Source organism: Arachis stenosperma, chromosome 1, assembly GCF_014773155.1.
Source record: "Arachis stenosperma cultivar V10309 chromosome 1, arast.V10309.gnm1.PFL2, whole genome shotgun sequence".
NCBI lineage: Eukaryota > Viridiplantae > Streptophyta > Magnoliopsida > Fabales > Fabaceae > Arachis > Arachis stenosperma.
This window is the reverse complement of record NC_080377.1, coordinates 125,697,574-125,717,849: the sequence shown is the minus strand read 5'-3', so window position 1 is coordinate 125,717,849 and position 20,276 is coordinate 125,697,574. Positions and strand designations below refer to the sequence as shown.

General features: G+C 33.6%; 1 protein-coding gene across 1 annotated transcript; it reads left to right on the top strand.

Moving 5' to 3' along the window:
* Nucleotides 1-9,253: 9,253 nt before the first annotated feature.
* On the top strand, nt 9,254-16,689 carry LOC130939189 (pyrophosphate--fructose 6-phosphate 1-phosphotransferase subunit beta). The gene is made up of 16 exons (XM_057867307.1): nt 9,254-9,541; nt 9,633-9,794; nt 9,922-10,043; nt 10,409-10,462; nt 10,553-10,659; nt 10,875-10,980; nt 13,239-13,302; nt 13,424-13,512; nt 13,882-14,013; nt 14,150-14,320; nt 14,427-14,542; nt 14,728-14,839; nt 14,997-15,081; nt 15,258-15,302; nt 15,895-15,963; nt 16,113-16,689. Exons 1-16 carry the CDS (start codon nt 9,346-9,348, stop codon nt 16,187-16,189), a joined length of 1,707 nt encoding a protein of 568 aa, XP_057723290.1. The 5' UTR covers nt 9,254-9,345; the 3' UTR covers nt 16,190-16,689.
* The last annotated feature ends 3,587 nt before the right edge of the window (nt 16,690-20,276 follow it).

Sequence of the window (20,276 nt, the reverse complement as noted above, 5' to 3'; positions counted from 1 at the left end):
AATTATTAATTAAATAAAGATATAATTATTTAATATAATTAATTATTATAATTATTACTGAATTAATTATTATTTAATTATTTAATTAATTAAAATTTTATATAATTATTTATTTTTATAATAACTTGCCAAGTGGCAAGTTATTATTGGACAACAAGATCCTATTTAGAGGGATTCTCCCTTCTCGATCGAAGAGAAGGAATTCCTTCTCATTTCACTCCAAGGGTTGGTTCTTTTTTTCTCTACACTTACACTAATAGAAACTCTAAAAAATAATCGTTGGAGTTGCTCTAAGACGCAAACACAAAAGACGACCTTGATGTTGGATTTCCTATTCATATATTAATAGGCTGGATTTCCAAGAAAATGAAAGCTGTTATATCTAACCAATATCCGACAAAAAATACAAGAAAAGAGAGAACAATGGGATCAGTTTCTTAGAAAGAACAATCTAAGCCTAAGTGGAGCGTAAGAACGCCTTCTATGTGGACCAAAAACATTCGTCGGTAATCTATGAAGCATGGACGTATTTATTCACCATGTCTACGTGTTGAATACATTTTGGATATAATATTCATTGATATTCGTCTTTTGTTATGGTAGAAAATAAAAATTTTTTCTCTCACTCAAATACATTTAAATATTATCACGTGTGAGCGTATCTAACTTTATTCTTTTAAAATAAGTTTAGAAATAGTATATATTATTAATTATTAAAATAAAAAATATTTTAAATATTTTAAATAATTAAAAAATATTAAAAATGATTAAAAATTAAAAATTTAATTTATATTTTAATATTAATAAAATACTAAAATATCATTACAATTTATTGAAAAAATACTTTATATATATGCTGTGTCCTTTATCTTATAAAAATTTAAAATTTACATGTCTATATGTCTCATATCGTGTCATGTGTCTATATCAGTGTCCATGCATCATAGTCACTAACTATTCTAGTGACTTCTTTAACTTTATTTTTAAAAATAACTATTAAACATTTGACTCACTACAAAATATATATATATATATATATATATATATATATATATATTTGACCCACTAAAGATGCAAATAAAAATCACGACCCGCAAAAAAAAGCAAATGAAAATAAAAAGAAAAATATATATTTTTATTTAGATGAAAAGCAACCATGTATGCCTTGCATATAGAGGGATAAACAATGAAAACAAAATGAAAAATTAAAAAATCAAAAAATTTATAGATATTATAAGCGTTTTGCTATTTTACCAACGAGTTCATAGATTTTCAACAACCAATTACAAATACGTAACACATACGATGAGTTTAATTTACCAAAACACTCTTAATTCAAAAAATTATCGCTATTTCACTAACAAAAAACGACTTTGTCAATTGTCAACTACGGATACGTAATTTTTACAATCACGTGTGGTTTACTCTTTCCTTCGCTCCAAAATCACTTGTCCCTCCCCCTCACAAATAATCGTTTTCCGTAAAATCACTTCTCACGTCTCATATCTCTTGTTGATTTTTTTCTTCCTCCTTTTTTTGTATTATTAACCTTAAAATTTGAAATTTTCTATTGCTCCTTTTTCTCTAACCTTTTTTCGTCTTTGACATTGTTGTCTCGTGAAGTTAGCTTCTCCTTTTTATTTGTGTACCTTTATTAACATTCGAATAGTAGATTGTCTCCTCCCACACCTAAATTAATGTTCACATACATGGTTTGATTAACACATGAGTTTTTTTTATTGATCATCAAAACAATTAGAGATACATGTTTTTGGATATTATGATTAGAGCATTTTCTGCGATGTTTGATATAAACCAACCACTGTGTGAATTTAATAGGGAACACAACCCTAACCTTTAGGTAACGACGATACGGATTGTGTGAGAGTGTTACTCTTCAAATTTGTAACTTTCATTTCAATTCATATTTGTGAACACTCATTCCAAATTGAATCACCTTCCTTTCAAATGATCACACATTCAATTCTCGCCATTCTTTACATTTCTCGACTCACACTCACTTTACATGCCGTCTTACCAACCATATTATTGACCCTCTATGTCACAGCAAAGGGGCACAACTGAGCAATCCTCAAACTGTTAGCTGTATCAGTGGGATCCTGAACAGGGCACGTCGCAATGAGTGAATAATTCGTTCTTCGACCTTCACCTGTAAGCTCAACAATCCCAACCACAACGTCTTAAAGTTGTCAAGCAAGTGCCATAGTCTAGTCGTCAATCATCTCAAATTGCTCCGGGTCAATTGTTCGTGGATTTCACACTACCCCATCGTAGGCCCTCTCCACACTATGGGACGAGAGTGCCTGTTGACTCGAGATAGAGTGATTCGATCCAGAGTGTCGCTAAAAAGATTGATCATAGTAATGCTGACGATTTCCATCAAGTGCAAGCACCAATGACTGAAGATAACGATGATGGCGAGGACGATAGTGACTATGAGAGCGATGGTAATGACGATACAGGTAATAGTGCATTCATTATTATTATTAATGTTGGTTCTGCTGGTTTAGTGTATTTGTTATTCTTAATTGTTGTTAAGGTCAATTTTACTGGATTAGTGTATTTATTATTGTTGTTAATGTTTGTGTTGCTGGATTAGTGGTGCTTGCTGGATTAGTGTATTTATTATTGTTAATTTTTATTAATGTTGGTTATACTGGTATAGTGTATTTATTATTGTTAATTATTATAGTTGTTGTTGCCGTGTAGGTGGTGTGAAAAAAGCAAAAGGTGCGAACAGTGCGAAAAATTTCCATATTCCAGATATTCATAGTAAAAGATATAACTTGAGGATTGACCTAGCACGCAGAAGCACAAATAGATATATCCCTTTCACAATAAAGAAGGCAATATAAAATTGTACCAAATTTGTAAAAAAGTCGTTTAGCAAGTAATTTTATTATTGTTGTTCGCCTTTTATTGAAAGATAATATTCTAATTTTTATCATTGTTGTTCACCTTTTATCGAAACCAAAATCTAAAACCTTAAACCATAATGTAATACATAACCTTAAATCCTAAATCCTAAACTCTAAAATAATACATACGCCCTGTGTGTACTGTGTTTTTAATATTAAAATAATATAATATGTCTCCTGCGTATTGTTGAAGATAAATTAAAAAAAATTTAGAGAACTTTTTGTCAGCAACTAAATCTTTTGGATACCGAATTGGTAGATAACCCTTAAAAAATTCTTATTACAATAATTCGTTTCTTGTGAATTGTCTCGCTCCCAAAACTCTGAAAAACACCATATAATCTAATAATTAGATGTTACACCAAACCTTGCTTAATAATTAAAAAAACAGCCCCACACGGTGTCACGTTGTCAATAATCTAATCTAAAAACTTTTATATCGAAGAATAATGTTATATAATTAGCAAATATTGTTATTTTGAGTTAGTATTTAGTTAGTAATAATTTGTATCTATATTTACAAAAATTTGTATATAAAAAATATATAATTTATACTTATATTTACGAGAATTTATATACACGAGTCAATATAATTTGTACATTTATCAGAATTTTTATATATAATTAAATAAAATTTATTTATTAAATATTGGTCAAATTATTGAAACTACTTGTCCTAAGAGTTTTGAATTTACATATAATAACTATCTAGACTAAATTCTCAAAATGGTCTTTTAAATTGGGTCTTTGCATCAATTTTACCCCTAAGATTCTAATTACAAGTCCCTTAGTCCATTTCCGGCGTGAGTCCACAAGCAGACTGCTAATGTCGCATAGCCACTATCACACTGTCAATGATAATGGCTAGCTGACGTAACTAGCAATGTATAACTCCACAATTTAGTCCCTATTCCCATTTATGAACCCTAAAGCTTCTTCTTCTTCCTTTCGTTCTTCTTCTCTTCTACTTTGTCTTCTACTTCTTCATTAGTCTCCAGAATTAGTCGTTACCCATTTCTTTTAGTGTTGAAACCTTTTCTCTTGTGTTGCCATGTCTCCAACCACAGTTTGAATCCTCCTAGCCATACTTAGCCTATCAACCCTAACCTATTTTGTGCCATACTTTAACCTGTCAACCTTAACCCATTTCGTGCCATACTTTGTAACACAATAGGAATTGGTGGCACCTCCTTTACCTTACTTCAATTTCACATGCATAAGCACTGTGGTACCCAAAATCTCAATCTCAAGAACACTAATGTAAGGCTTCTAAAGTCTCTTATCCATTGGCATAACATCATAAGTTTGTTACCATCATCAATTAGGGACCACCTTAAAGTCATCGGCTTCTCATCTATTTTCCTCTCAACTGCGGGTCCACAACTATCGAAAAGTCACTATGGCCACAACCTCATCCCTCTCCGGTCCAGTCCGATTTTTGACTGATATCAGAAGATAGTAATCAAAAGGCTCAGCAACAACAAACAATAACTCCTCATTCCAATAAGGATTTGAGAATTTTAGAAAACCTCGCAATCAAGAGAAAGAAGTGTTCTTCGTTAAATGAAGGTATTGAGAAATAAACACAAAATTAATAAAAATGTATTTTTTGAATGTTGAGGATGTTAAAAGAGGAAACTTTGAAGGAAGAAGTAATAGAAATATTTATATTAAATCTTGTTGTGTATTTTTATTCATTCATATTCATTTATTTATATGTGGGTGTTGTTGTCTTTGATGATTTTATTAGCAGCCATGGACTAATTGTGTTAGCCGTGAAGGATGCTAATGGAATAATAATAGAATGGAAAGTGTACAATGGTGAGGATTTTGACCTGTATTTTCTTTTTTTTTCTTATTTTTTTAATTTACACATTGGTTGGATTTGATTGTTGTGGAGAAAAAAAGAGTAAATAATGAATGAATGGAGTATAATGGATAAAAAGGATTGAATTTATAGAATCATGATAGAAGTAGAAGACAAAGAAGAAGAAAAAGAAGCAGTTTTAGGGTTCATAAATGAGGACAAATACTAAATTAAAGAATTATACATTGTTAGCCACATTAGCTAGCCATTATCATTGACTGTGTGGCAGTGGTTATGTCACATTAGCAGTCCACTTGCTGACTTATGCCGAAAATAAACTAAAAGACTTGTATGTAATTTGGTGTTCAATCTGAAAAGTCAAATTAGTGCAATTGAAATCTAGGGAGTAAAATTGATGTAAAGACTTAATTTAAAAGACTACTTTAGAGATTTAGTCTAACTATCTATCCTTGTATTCTTATAAATATAAAACATTAAATTCCATATTTCCTTTTACTCAAATATCATAGTATACTTTTTCTTTAAAATATTGAAAATGCTTTAGTATCAATTAATAATTTGCTACTAGTAATCATGACCCGTGAGTAAATAAGTAATTTTAAGGAGTAAACACCAAATTCGGTCCCTGTCCATTTTAAAATAGGACAAGGCGACTCCTGTAAAAAAATTACACCCGACCTGACCATTGTCCTTAACAAAAGTGAGCCAAGGCGGTCCCTCCATTATAACCTCTCACCAAAGTTGACGGAAAAGTCTTACGTGGCATTCATCGACGCTGATGTGGAGGATTACTCAGAGTTAAGTACCACGTTTGGTTAGGGAGAATGGACAGGGGTCAATTTGTCCCCCTCTATTCTCCAAAAACGATGCCATTTTTGGTTCTCTACTAAAACAAAATATTGTAAGGCCACATATAACCCCCTAAGACCTAACCCTTATTTACAGAAATACCAAATTTTTGTCCTCTTCATCACCTAAAACAAGAAACGTTTGATAGAGCACCTGGCGGTTATGCTGAGTGCGTTGCTAACAAGGCCGCTGACTAACAGGGTCCCAAACGACAACTGTAACTGTACAATTAACGGTGTCATTGACGGCGTTGAGTGGAGGCAGCTGTCGTCACTATCCAGGTTGGTGTAAGATTTTATCGTTTCAAAGTTTAGTGGTATTCACTCTTTTTTCCCCACTGCATGTTGATGTTGGAGTGTTCACTGAATGTGCTTTTTTGTTTTTTTTTTTTTTGTGAATGGTGTTCTGAAGCTAGCTAATTAATTTGTTACCAAAATAATGTTGCTTGTGATTGGTTTAGATCACTGTCATAGTTGGATAATTAGATGTACATATTTGCAAATGGATGAGTTTAAAGTAGTTCCTATTTTTCATCATGGAGAAAATTTTAAGAGAAATTCACAAGGTAAAATGGATTATGTTAATGGAAAAGTGAAAAAATGGCCACCTCTTGATATTGATTTGGTAAACTTCTTCGATCTGAAAGCTTTTATTGAGGGAGCTTGGTTACACAAATTACAAGACCATGTATTGGTTTGATAGCATAACCCCTAACTTTGAGTCTGGTTTGCATGTAATAATGGGTGATGCTGAGATAAATAAAATGAGGAATAACAAGATTAGAAACAAAGAAACTAATGAAATTCACATCTATTTTGATCATCCAGTTAGTGTACCTGAAGTTGTGGATAACGAGCAGCAAGTTGAGAATGTTATTTTGAGTAACTCATCATCTTCAGGTGATGGCTATGAAACAACTGAGGATGAGCCTTACAAGTCTCGTCTTCATGAATATGAAGATGCATATAATAGTGAAGACAATGAGAAATAGAGAAAGAATGAGAGGTTGAAGAAGGATGGGTGCACCAAAGAAAATAGCTACTCAGGGCCCAAATACTGAGGTGAAAAATGATAAAACTGGTCCAAAAGTTGTGGATAAGACTGGCATAAGTAAGAAAAATGATCATGCTGGACCAAGTAAGAGTGGTCCAACTTTTACTCCTAGGACAGCCAAGAAAAGGACATCAAAGAAGTATTCTGGGAGGAGGAGAACACATGTTCTTAGAACTGAAAAGAATGAAGGAAGTAGTGTAAATTTGGATAGGGTGTGCACTTGAGACAAGGGATGGTGATGGGCTTGAAAATGCTTCAGAAAAAAATTTAGTGGGTACAACAAATGATGAAAATGGAGTTTAGTTAGATTCTGATTATGAGAGGTCATATGAGTATGAAAGTGAGACATTTAATAGTCCAGTGTCAGATGATTATGATGAAGGAAGGATTGCATTTGATGCATTCAACGAGGAGACAGAATATGGAATGGTTGAATTTAAGATTGGGTAGACATTCGTTACAATGGAAAGTTTCAAGAATGCTATGAATGACTATTTTGTGTTTGAGGAGAATGATGTGGTATATCTCAAGAATGAAAAGAAGAGGGTTCGGGCAGGATGTGTATGTGAGCAGTGCTCTTGGTTGATCCTGACTTCTTGAAACAGTGCAGAAGGTAGTTATTAGGTGAAGACCCTGGTGAATGAGCACAATTGTGCTAGGGATTATGGTTCTAACCTAACTGATAGGCATTGGATAACATCAAAACTGGTGAAGAGACTACTTACTTAGCTTGATTTGAAGCCTTAACAGGCTATAGAATACATGATTGAAGATTACAATGTGTATCTGAGTGGTAAAATGGTAAGTAGGGTACTGAAGGCTGGTAATATGGGAAGATTCGTGACTATCTGCAAGAACTGCATCGAAATAATTCTGGGAGCACAGTTTTAATGGAAGTCATACCTCAGCCGAAGTCGCTACCACTTTTTGATAAATTATACATAAGTTTGGATGCATGTAAAAAAAGATTTAGAAGGGTGCAGACCTCTAATTGTGTTAGATGGGTGTTTTCTAAAAGGTTATTATGGTGGTCAGCTATTATTTGCAGTAGGTCATGATGCCAACAACCACTTTTTTTTGTTATCGCGCATGTTGTAGTTCTTAATGAGTATAAAGATACATGGAAGTGGTTCCTGATACTACTCCAACAAATCTAGGAGAATGCACTGAGCTTGGCTTAAATTTCATGTCGGATTAACAAAAGGTCACATTTAACTTATATCTTTTGTTAAAATATACATAGACTCTGCTTTATTGAATTCATTTGATGTCATATATCTTGATTTGTTGAATTTTTGTTATTGTCATATAATTTGAGTTGTTGAATTCGATTGATATAAATGAATAGTAAAATGTTAAATTTTGGTTTTTGACATGTAATATGAATCTTATATTCTTTAATGTCATTCTCATGCAATCTGATGTTAACCTCTTTAACATTATGTAAACTGATTTAAATGATTTGAAATCATGTATCTGAAGCAAACAATTTGGTTGTTGTCATGTTTGTATTTACAAATATTTCATGCACAATTTTTTTTTACATCTTTAACGGAATAAACTATTAAAAAAAATGATAGAAAGTCATTTTTATTTATCTTCAACAGTGTTCAAATACCTGATTTCATCCTAAGTTACAAACAATCTCTAGTAACTAAAGTTAGGATATCAATTTTTCTACAAAGTTAACCTGAACAAGCAGTCAATCACAACCCCACTAAGAAATGCAAAAAAACTACCTCCAAAACTCATATACCTCCTTTGACATTGTCTTTCTAGTATACTCATTAAATAAAGCAACATAATCATTTAGCCACACAAAGAATGAACAATGAACTTCTGCAGTCTACAATATGAATTAAGTTTGTGAAACTAACAGTGGGTACAAAATTAAACTTGGACATCATTAAATCTATCTGGAATCAACACATTATTAAACCTAATATACATTGAAATAAGGACAACGAAAGAATAATTTATCTGAATTTTTTTCGGTCCTAAACATGAATAGAATAGCATGAGACCCATAATAGCACTTTGGAGAGAATCATCTCTTCTTTCTCTGAATCCCAACACTCTCACTTGAGTTCATGTTGCAACTCGAATTATCACATCCAATTTGCAAGTTCATCTTATCCTAGGGTTTGTCTCCAATTTTGCAGACGAGAGAATAGGGAGAGGCTTAGGGTGTAATCATCCAGTAAAATTAAATTTTGTTCTAAACAGATTCAGAAACGATGTTATTTTTGAAAAATGAAGGAGGACAAATTAATTCCTATCTATTTTTCTTAAGCCAATGTGGCACTTAACTTTAAGTAACCTTCCATTTCAGCGAAGATGAATGTCACGTAAGATTTTTTCATTAATTTTAATGAGAGATTATAATAGAGGGGCATTTTGGCTCAATTTGCCAAAAATAAAAGTTTGAATTGGGTATAATTTATTAATAGGAATCACCTTGGCTTATTTTAAAATAAAACAGAGATCGAATTAAAGGTTTACTCTAATTTTCAATACATTTTGTTAGTATTAATTATTATAATTACTATTAATTAACAGTATCTGCGGAAGAGTTAGGTAAGCACTTGAATTTGTACTGAACTACACTGATCAGTTGATCGCACTTGAAGAGATAAACATCAATCACTCTTTCTCTCACTAACTTAACTCATAACAATGGCACCGTCTTTCGCAATCAACGATGGCATCAACGGCGGCAGGATCACTCCTCCTTCCACCACCGGCCGATTCGCCTCCGTCTACAGCGAGGTCCAAAACAGCCGGATCGACCACAACCTCCCTCTCCCCTCCGTCCTCAAAAACCCTTTTAAGATAGTCGACGGTGCCCAAAGCTCCGCCGCAGGAAACCCTGGTAATCCTCTCTCACTCCGAAACCATAGCTGTTACTGCTTCACCTCAATTTTCAATTTTCTTTTTCGGTCAACAAGTTTTCTTTTTCGCAGATGAGATCGCGAAGCTGTTTCCCCATCTGTTTGGGCAACCGTCGGCGACGTTGGTTCCCGGAGGTTCAGACACAGTGCAGTCGCACCAGAAGCTAAAAATTGGTGTGGTTTTGTCCGGTGGTCAGGCTCCCGGAGGACACAATGTTATTTCTGGAATTTTTGGTCAGGATAATTTCAATTTAGCTTTGAATTATTCATTAATTTTTCTTGTCTTGTTATTTTCTAGATTTTACCTTGTTAAGCTAGGGTTGAATTTTTGAATAACTGAATTGGCCTTTTCGTCTTTCAGATTACCTGCAAGAACGAGCAAAAGGAAGCACATTGTATGGTTTCAGGGGTGGTCCAGCTGGCATCATGAAGTGCAAATACGTTGAACTCACCTCAGATTATATCTATCCTTATAGGAATCAGGTTTATTTACTTAACTACTTTTTTATTTTGTTGCATAAAGCTTCAAACTTTACATGAACTTATCTGGGCAGAATTTAATATTCTTTGAATTATATCCTTGGAGCTTCGTATCTTTCCTTTGTATATTGAGTAAAAAATAACTGTTTCTTTGAAGAAAGTTCCACAGAATTGATTATATGCCATTGCGTGCATTTTCCGTGTGATTTTGTTTGTATTGTCATGGCTTTGAGTTGGATATTGTTAACGTAATACATTTTTAAGGCTTATGCTTGTGAATGAAAGTTTTAGTGTGTCCTGCCTACTATTGTTTGTGTCTCAATGATCTTGAGATTATGACGCCTAGCTGGAATAACTTCTGTTGGCAGGGTGGCTTTGACATGATACGCAGTGGGAGGGACAAGATTGAAACCCCAGAGCAGGTGAGCCTGTTTGTCTGCTATATGGATAGTTCTTTCGAACTCATATTCATCTTCTTCAGGTATGTTGATTAATTTATTCAACATTTTCAGTTTAAACAAGCGGAAGAAACAGTGCAGAAGCTAGACTTGGACGGGCTTGTTGTCATTGGTGGAGATGACTCAAACACAAATGCATGCCTCCTTGCCGAGTATTTCAGGTTCTCTTTTGGAGGAATTTTATTTTAGGCATCATATATTCCCAATAAGCTTTGTTAGCTTATCAAACTGATGTTTGCTTGTTTTGTTATGATATACTTGCAAAAGATAGATGTGTTTGGTATAGGCATATAAGAAGAATAATTAGCATTCATGATTTTTGTGAGTTTTCCTCTTTGTTTAATTTTTTTTTTTCTCTAATTTCAATTTTATGTAGGAACAAAAATATGAAAACTCTCGTGATTGGATGCCCTAAAACTATTGATGGTGATTTGAAATGCAAGGAAGTGCCGACAAGTTTTGGGTTTGATACCGCATGCAAGGTGAATGAAGTTATGCTGTCAATATTTATTGTGCATCTATAATTTGAACATATAAATATTGTAATCTTATCTTTTGGTCACCAATAATTTCCCATAACAAAATATTATAGTTTGGATGAGAAAATAGTTGAACGTTAGGATGCTTTTTGACGACACTAGATGCATTGCATTATCTCCGTAGACGATTATACGGATGACTTATTTTATTCAATATTTTTTTCTACAAGTGCTATCTCTTAGGTTGCTGGAAACTTAATTGGATGTTCTATTAGCGTTTGTTTTGAGGTACTGGGACGGAGACTGGAGACTGGAACTCAGTATCATGCTTGTTGGCTCAGAGACTGGTACTAAAATTTCATTCTCTGTCCCCAAAATTTCAGTATTTCAGTACCTCGGAAACACGAGAGACTCAAATTCTTAGGGACGGGAATTGAAACTTTAATAACTTTTTTTCCCAAAAATACCCTCATTCAACTTTTCAAATTCTCGTTTTACCCCCTTCCACCATATTCATCTCTCCAACCTTTCCTCACCTCATCCCACACCTACTCTCTCCATCTCCTCTCCTGTGGCCTTCTCCCTCTTCTAGCGTCGTTCGTCCCAGCGAGCATAGCAGCGACGGCGGCGAGCTTCATTGTACAAGTCACAATCTAATTGTTGTTTCACCGCTACTATGTCATCATCACTGCTATCACTATCATTATCACCGTTGCTTCCATTTCGTTACCGAGGAGTGTGTTTTGGTGTTGGGCGTCAGATTCTGGTTGAGTGTCATCGACTGAAATTTTGGTGTCGGTGGGAGGTGGGGGTGTGGGTGGGGATGGAGAGAGGAGGAGGAGATCTGAGCAGAGGTTGAGAGCGGGGTCACAATTTCTGAAGAAGATGAAGGGAATGCTGAGAGGAGGAACAATGTGAGGAAGAAGAACATTGAGGCAGTGGAATGGTTCTTATGAGATGATGAAGAAGAAGAAGTCATTATTGAGAAAGGAAAGGAGCATGTTTTGTTTTGTGAACTTAGATTAAGCCATTATTTTGTTCTTATTTTTTTTAATTAACAAGGGTATTTAAGTAATTTTACTTGTGTCAGTCTCCGTATTTATCATAAACCAAACAGGATACTGAGACATAACTTAGTTCAAGTTAATACTAAATTCGGTCCTTGAACTTGTACGCGAGCCTTAATTTAATCCCTTTGCAAACATGACTCACATTAGTCCCTGGGATAATTTCCGGCGCAAAAATGTTAATGAAGCATTGACATGGACAACCAAATGCCATTTTGGAACTTGTAAAACGTCATTTTGGTTGTGGCGCTTAAATAGCCCCAAAACGACGCCGGATCACTTGCTTTAGGAGGACAAGTTTCAATAAATACCACTACGATATCTTTTTGGGCAATTTGAGTACCAAAACAAAAATGACGTCGTTTTATAGAGTCCAACGTGGCATTTGGTGGCATCTGGTGGTCCATGTCAGTGTTCTGTTAATGTTTGTGCATCGAAAATGATCTCAGGGATTAACATGAGTTACATTCGCAAAGTTTTGGACTAAATAGAAACAATTGAAACTTCAGGGGCTAAATTGAGGCTCGCGTACAAATAAGAGACCAAATAGAGACAATTGAAACTTCAGAGATTTAATTTAGTCTTTGTCTCTTATAAGGTAGCGTTTGGAAGAGAGACAGACGGAGAGACAGCGACTGAAATAAGTCTCAATATTGTGTTTGGTGTAAAGCGGAAGACAAAGACTGAAATAAGAACGAAGCTCTAATTTAATTTGCATAAAGAATAAAGTTGGAATTAATTAATTGAAAAGGGGGTATGTTAGGTATAAAATGTTATTAAAGTTTCAGTCTCTGACTCTAAAAATTTCAGTCCCCCTGTGTCCCCACCTTTTGGAAGTACTGAACTACTGAAATTTTGGAGACAGAAGTTTCTGGGTCAACAAATATGATACTAAGTCCCAGTCTCCGTCCCGATACTTCAAAACAAAGGCTGCTGTATACATTTATCATGCCTTAGTGCTGCTTTACATTTATCATGCCATCTGCCTTCTAATTGCATTATTAGTAGTTAAAATTTCAGTATGATATTTATAACCCCTATTTACTGTGAATCCCTTGTTGTTTCCAATGTATTTTTTAAGGCTTGCTGCTCTTTGGTGCTGATTGTAAACATTGATTCTTGTCCGTTGATGGATATAAATTGCAGTTTAATGTGGTCTGACCCTATTCAAATTCTTATGTTAATTCAATGCAGATATACTCAGAAATGATTGGAAATGTTATGATAGATGCCCGATCAACTGGAAAGTATTACCATTGTAAGAATTTCTCTATGCTATAATTTTCTCTCACTCCCTTTGCTTCCTATTTATATCTTAGCTAGTCAAGATTGTTCTGTTGTGTTTCAAGCATTGGTTAAGTTATGATTGCTGATTGCAGTTGTGCGGCTTATGGGACGTGCTGCATCCCACATCACATTGGAATGTGCTTTACAAACTCATCCAAACATTACTATTATTGGTGAAGAGGTTTGTCACAAATCTGATTATCTGATTATTTATCTAATGTTTGGGCTGTCTGGGGTTCAATGGCATCAATATAATTTGCATCCATATTGCGGATGTTGCATCAGTTTGGTTATTGGCTCTCTGCTATTGACATCCTCTTTTGGTGTACGGATCTAAGTTAAAATAAATAAAAAAATAAAATAAAATCAGTGTTTGGGTACTGCAATGCTGAAGGACTGGCAAAATATCTATTTGAGGCTTTTATTTCTAATACCTTAACATTCATCTGTGATCACTACCCCTTCCCATTTCCCAAGTATAAGATACATTCTCATGTGCAACTTTAGTACTTAAAGATGTCACTGAAGAAAGTTACTGACTACATTTCAGGTTGCTGCCAAGAAGATGACACTGAAGAATGTTACTGACTACATTGTAGATATCATTTGTAAAAGAGCTGAGAATAATTATAACTATGGGGTCATTCTTATTCCTGAAGGTCTAATTGATTTCATTCCAGAAGTGGGTATTACTCTTCATAAAAAGAATTTATTTTACTTGTTTTTTGCCCTTTATGATTTGTCATCTGTCATTGTACAATCAGCACTGAAACACCTGCTGATGATAAGCATTTTCATACATATTGTGCCATTTGCAGGTCCAGCACCTTATTGCAGAACTGAATGAGATTCTTGCCCATGATATTGTGGACGAGGACGGGTTATGGAAGAAGAAACTCACTGATCAATCGTTAAAGCTTTTTGAGTTCTTACCTCATGCAATTCAAGAACAGTTACTGCTTGAAAGAGATCCACATGGAAATGTTCAGGTGTTTACCTGTTTTATTGTCCTAAATCATTAATCTTATGCTTGTTGTGTTTATTTTGCTACTTAGCTATTTTACTAGGCCTCAACATTGGTATCTTCACATTTAGGTTGCAAAGATAGAAACAGAGAAAATGCTCATCCAAATGGTTGAAACCGAGTTGGAGAAGAGAAAGCAAGAAGGCACATATAAACATGCATTCAAGGGGCAGTCTCACTTTTTCGGGTACTTAATCAAATTTTGGTATTGTTATCAACTGGAGTTACAAGTTGTGGTGGTCTATAGGTTTCTTGGGAAATGGGAAGTAAAATGAACTATGCATATGCTTTATATTTCCTCTTTAACTTGACTTATGAATTGTTTTTCTTTAGCTTACATTGTAGACTTAAATGGTTAATATAAATATGCAGCTATGAAGGGAGATGTGGTTTGCCAACTAACTTTGATTCTACTTACTGCTATGCATTGGGTTATGGTGCTGGAGCCCTCCTTCAAAGTGGCAAGACTGGATTAATATCATCAGTTTGTGCTTCTCCTAATGCTTTTCTCATTGTATTTCTATTATCGACTTAAACATTTCTTGTAGGTTCTTGATAATTGATTGTTGAAATTGTTTGGTGATGATGAAACTATCAACTAACTGACTAAGCTCCTGTATTTTATATGATCTTTTGATCAGGTTGCGAATTTGTGTGCCCCAGTAGAGGAATGGACTGTTGGTGGAACTGCTCTCACTGCACTTATGGATGTGGAAAGGAGACATGGTATGCTCGGATTTGCCTGATGCCTGTTCACTGAAATTGCGTTCATAAATAAATCTGTCTCCATATTGTTCCAAGACATGGATTTATTGGGTTTTGACAATAAATGCATTTAAAGTAACATTTTATGTATTTTCTGGACTACTGTGTTCCGCTCTTTATGAATTGTGATTATGCAGGTAAGTTCAAGCCTGTGATCAAGAAGGCAATGGTGGAGCTTGAAGGTATATTTATGATTTATTCATCTATTTTGCTCCACCAAAATAGGAACATTTTTCACTAAGGCGGATTAAGGGAAAATATTTCCTTTTTTTTCCCTCTTCTCCCTTATAAAATATTTATTTTAAGAATAGAGACTAACTTTTTCTATTTAATTTTATTACTGTTTTATAAATTTATATTATTTTGTTTCATATATCATATGCATAAATAGACTTGGAAACCAACTTCGGTTGGTCTCGTGATTAACTCACTAGTTCGCTTAAGCAAGTGTCGAGAGTTCGAATCCCACATTGTTCATGCAGCAACCCATTAGCCAGCAGCAAACCCTTAAATGGAGCTCAGATCTATGGAGGATTAGTCCTTAGCCTGTTGGGTTGAGGGATACCATGGAAAACCAAAAGGAAAAAAATGGACTTGAAAGTTGAAACATAATAATGTGAAACCTGATATGATTCACATTAATATATAATTGCTATGACATAGTCGGTTGCCCAAACTTACAGTAGATGGAACCATATTCTCCATTCTTTGTAAATGTGAACTTGCAATATCTGATACTCCTCTTTGGTAACACATTTCATGTTGAATCATCAGGGGCGCCCTTCAAAAAGTTTGCTTTGTGGCGCGATGAGTGGGCCCTGAAGAATTGCTACATCAGTCCAGGTACTTTCTTACTGTTTCTTCTGCCTGCTTACTATAAATCATTCTTCTTTACATTTATGTTGGCAAAACAAAATTGTTATAAGTTCAACTGTGTTTATTTTGGATTGGAGTATCCTCATGACATAACATATTAATGTTCTTTAATGTAGGTCCTGTTCAATTCACTGGCCCCGGATCTGATGCCATCAGTCGCACTCTACTCTTGGAGCTTGGTGCACAAGCTTAGGCATACCACAATGCTTCTGTCTTGATGATGGTAGCTCTCGATGTGTTTTTTTTGTGACTGTACTACAAAATACAAATATAATGGATGAGAGTTAGTTAGTTAGTTAGGTCTTCAGTTTTTTTTTTTTTTTTTTTTTTGGGTCATCTCCCAACCCCACTTTTTACTTTCGGGAACTTATAAAGAGAATGGTTTACTAGCTGTTCAATGTGCATAGATTTGTCCAACTCTTGTGCGTCCTCAGTTTGTGCCAATGTTTGAGAGTACTGTCTCTGTTTTGTTACCTGTCATAGAATGAAAAACTTGGAAAACCAAATGGTTTATGGCGCCTTTGTACCAAACATGCGTGATTGGCCCCAAAAAAAAAACGAATATTGATGCATTATTGATGTATTGTGAAATTAAAGCAAAAGAGAGTTGAGTGCTTTGGGAATTCCTACTACTATTAATGACATTGAGATATAAATACAGACACAAAATTGTGTTTAGTAGATGAGATATAGATAGAGATATTGTGTTCAGAGACTCTGAATTAATGTATTTTGTATCCATTTTAATAAAGATATAAAGACAATAATAAGATATAATTTATTTTTTTATTTTTTTATTATTTTTAATAATTATATTATCTTATTATTATATTTTTTCTTAAATTTTTTGAATGAAAAAATGATAAATTTATTATCAAATAAAATACAAGAATATCAATTTTTGTGTTTCCCTTTATTTTTTTTTGTTTTCCACGGTATCTCCCAACCTGGCAGGTCAATCTATGACTAGAAACTGGAAGGGGAAATCATGCTCCGGCCCAGACCCATTAGAGCTAGCTACTGTTATATTTAATCATTCATGATTCATGATATGAGTAATGATCCAAGTTTAAATTAAGAATTTAACTTGATGTCGTTATATAACTGTTTCAATCAAAAGGAAACTCAAGACCCAAAAAAAAAAAAATCAAAATGGAATAAGATTGAAAGCAGGCTAGGACCAGCACGGAAACTTTTGCAACTGTGGGCAAATTATTCACCAATTGGCCATTGCAACAGTTCTCATGGTCACTACAAGAGGTGACTGTGATTGCATCTTGAATTGATTTACTTCTGTTTGGCTCGCGCGGGTAATTCAGTCTTTTGTGTCACAAGATTCCAGATTCCGTTGATCGGAAGGATAAAGGATTTCACATATTAACCTTTAATATCATTGGAAACAACAAAATTATGAATCAGTCACGTTTCCATATTTTGAAATTTGTGGATAATTTGATCATGATGGTGGTGGGGCATGCATGAATAATGTAAAGAACAAAACTTAAATTATTTTTGTGATTCAACTAGTCATCAGGTGGTAGCAGGTGTAAATGATGAAAAGGAAGCATGTTATAAACACATTCATACATTCAGATATAGACACACACAAGGATGTATCAGGTCATGTATTCATAGGGTTAAGTACATGACTCCTATATAAATGTCCGGTGTGCATTATTGAACATTGTCCATCATCACTCAATCTATGTTCACCAACGTGGGAGGTTTGGTTGATCATTGTTTCCGAGGAATATGGTATATGGAGGATGGATGAACAGATAGCTCTGATGTGATCACTATTTGGAAGCAAATAAAATAAGAGCAATTATACAAATCTGTCTCTTCCTATGTTCCTTTCTGCATCAAATTAAATTGGCTTCTTCTGCTTCCTCGCTTTCATTATGCAATTCCAAAAGGGCAGGTACCTCTTCTCTCAAGAACATGACAAGCCGTTTTTTTCTTATAGTGATGGCTAATCAGTGTTATTATCATCTTTGTTATTTTTTAAAATATATTCAATGCATAAAACAATATTAACATATGTTTCTTTGTGAAGATTTTTACCTCTAGCAGACATATTAGCGAGGTAATAGGGACACTCACTAGCAAACTCATTTTTCTTTTGGTATTTGTTTGCATTTAATTTTATTTATGGATACACTATATGTCAGAAAATAATTTTTGTAATAATAAGTAGTTGAATGAAATACTTTTATTGATACATTAGTATGATTAAATATTTATGTAAAATTAGAGTTTTTTGTTCCTTTTAGTTTTTCTTTTTCCCACTTGGCTTGTATTTTTTTTTTTTTTTGGTACAAGCAAATTTATCTTTTTATTCACTTTATGGCTTATGACTTCCTAAAATAAGCACAACAATAGTGGAGAAACTAAAGTGCAAAACTATCATTACTGCTTTAGGGTTACTGGCCTGGTTCTATAAAACTTCCAATTTTTCTTTTTCTTTCAGATAGATGGTTTACCTTGTTGGCTCATTCTTTTAGTAATGGAGCCTTTTGATGTGTTATGTAGCCTTATGGAATAGTGGGTGTGCTTTTTATCATTATGGAGAAGAATTTTTTTTTTTAATTAGGAAATTAAAAAACAAATCAAAGACTCCGATTTGACTTTTTTAAATTTTTATAGAAATTTGAGGGTTAAATTCGTTTTTTTTACTAAAGATAGGAAAATTCGAACCCGCGATCTCATAGATGAATATGGGGAGATTACGCCATTTAAGTTATAACTCATTAGCTTTTAAGGTTAAATTTATTAAGGAAAAATAAAATAAAAACAAAATCTAAGAATCGAATTTAGATGAGATATCAAATATGTCATTAAAAAATTAAAATACAAAAATTTGATCTTTAGATTTGTGTTTTAAGTGACAAATATGATAATTTGTGATATGGCTGTTATAATTCAACTCAAACGTTATAACTACGTCTCATGCGTTGTAACTTGCTTAAACGTTATAATTTAGTTTCATGCATTAAAACGAATATCATAACATCCTAAGATGATATTAATCCTCTTTAATACAAATAATTTTTGAAAACACAATTGATAAAATTCATTTCACATACAAAGAAGGTAAGACGTTTTATCAAAGCAGAACATTTTTTACACATTAACTAATTTAAACATCGGAGTGTTTTTGTAAGTATTTTCTCCCTTTATTCTTTCTACACCAAGACATATTTCTCAGATGAAAAGTTCAAAATTCAGGCAACAAGTTTGGAATTGAGATAAGAAGCTCGGAATTGATAGTTAAAAAGACGAACTATACTTAGTCAATCCACATAATAACAATTCGATTTGTGTTCTTCACATTTTGGTTAATCATATCATACTCCAACAACCTTGTAAAATGCAGCCCACGAGAACTGTGCAATAATAATCAGCTAACACCTCATCCCCACATTTGAGATGACAGAAGGAGAGCTTTGATTCATGATTCATGATTCATTTCCTATCTACCCATCACATATATAAGCTTTCCTTGCTTAGGTATAAATGCCAAATTAAATTTAAATAACGAGAAATTTTCAAGTATTCTGATATTAATTATGTACATATTTTATGATTAAAATGAATAGAATACCAATATTTCTGGAATACTTAAAGCCCTTCCCATTGATACACATGCCATTGCAAAAGCAAAGTGGTTATGATATATGGTTGTGTAGATGATCATGGCAAATCAATGTTTGCATCACACATAGTGGAAGCATAGACTTAATTCTATTTCACTACCAACCAATTCCTACATGTAATGCGAATCTTGTCGTTTTCCCTTGTGCCCTTAATTCCGTGATTCTCCCCAACAGCTGGTTATGATTGTGAATCTCATGATATACAGTGCCTTTTTTTTGTTTTGTTTTTGTCTTTGTAAGAAACTAAGAATTATTATTGAATCATCATGATCTTCACAAGAGGAACTAATTTCTCATTTCTGTCATCTTTCAAGCCATTAGCTTTAGCTAGACAGAGTTTAGGGAGAAATCAAAGGAAGGAAAACCATGTTTAAAATATTCAAATATGTTCTATGATTTAGATACATTATTTGTCCGGGCCTATTTTTTTAGTAGGATGGTACATAATTTGATTAATCCAAATAAAAATCAAACCTATTTTTCAGTTAATAAAAAATTTAATCTTAGTTAATTAATTAAATTAGTTTTATATGATAAAATTGGATATTAATCGGTTATAAAATTTAAAAATTAAGTATAAAAATAAAAATCAATTTAAAAAAATTGGTTTTTGAATAGAAAAAT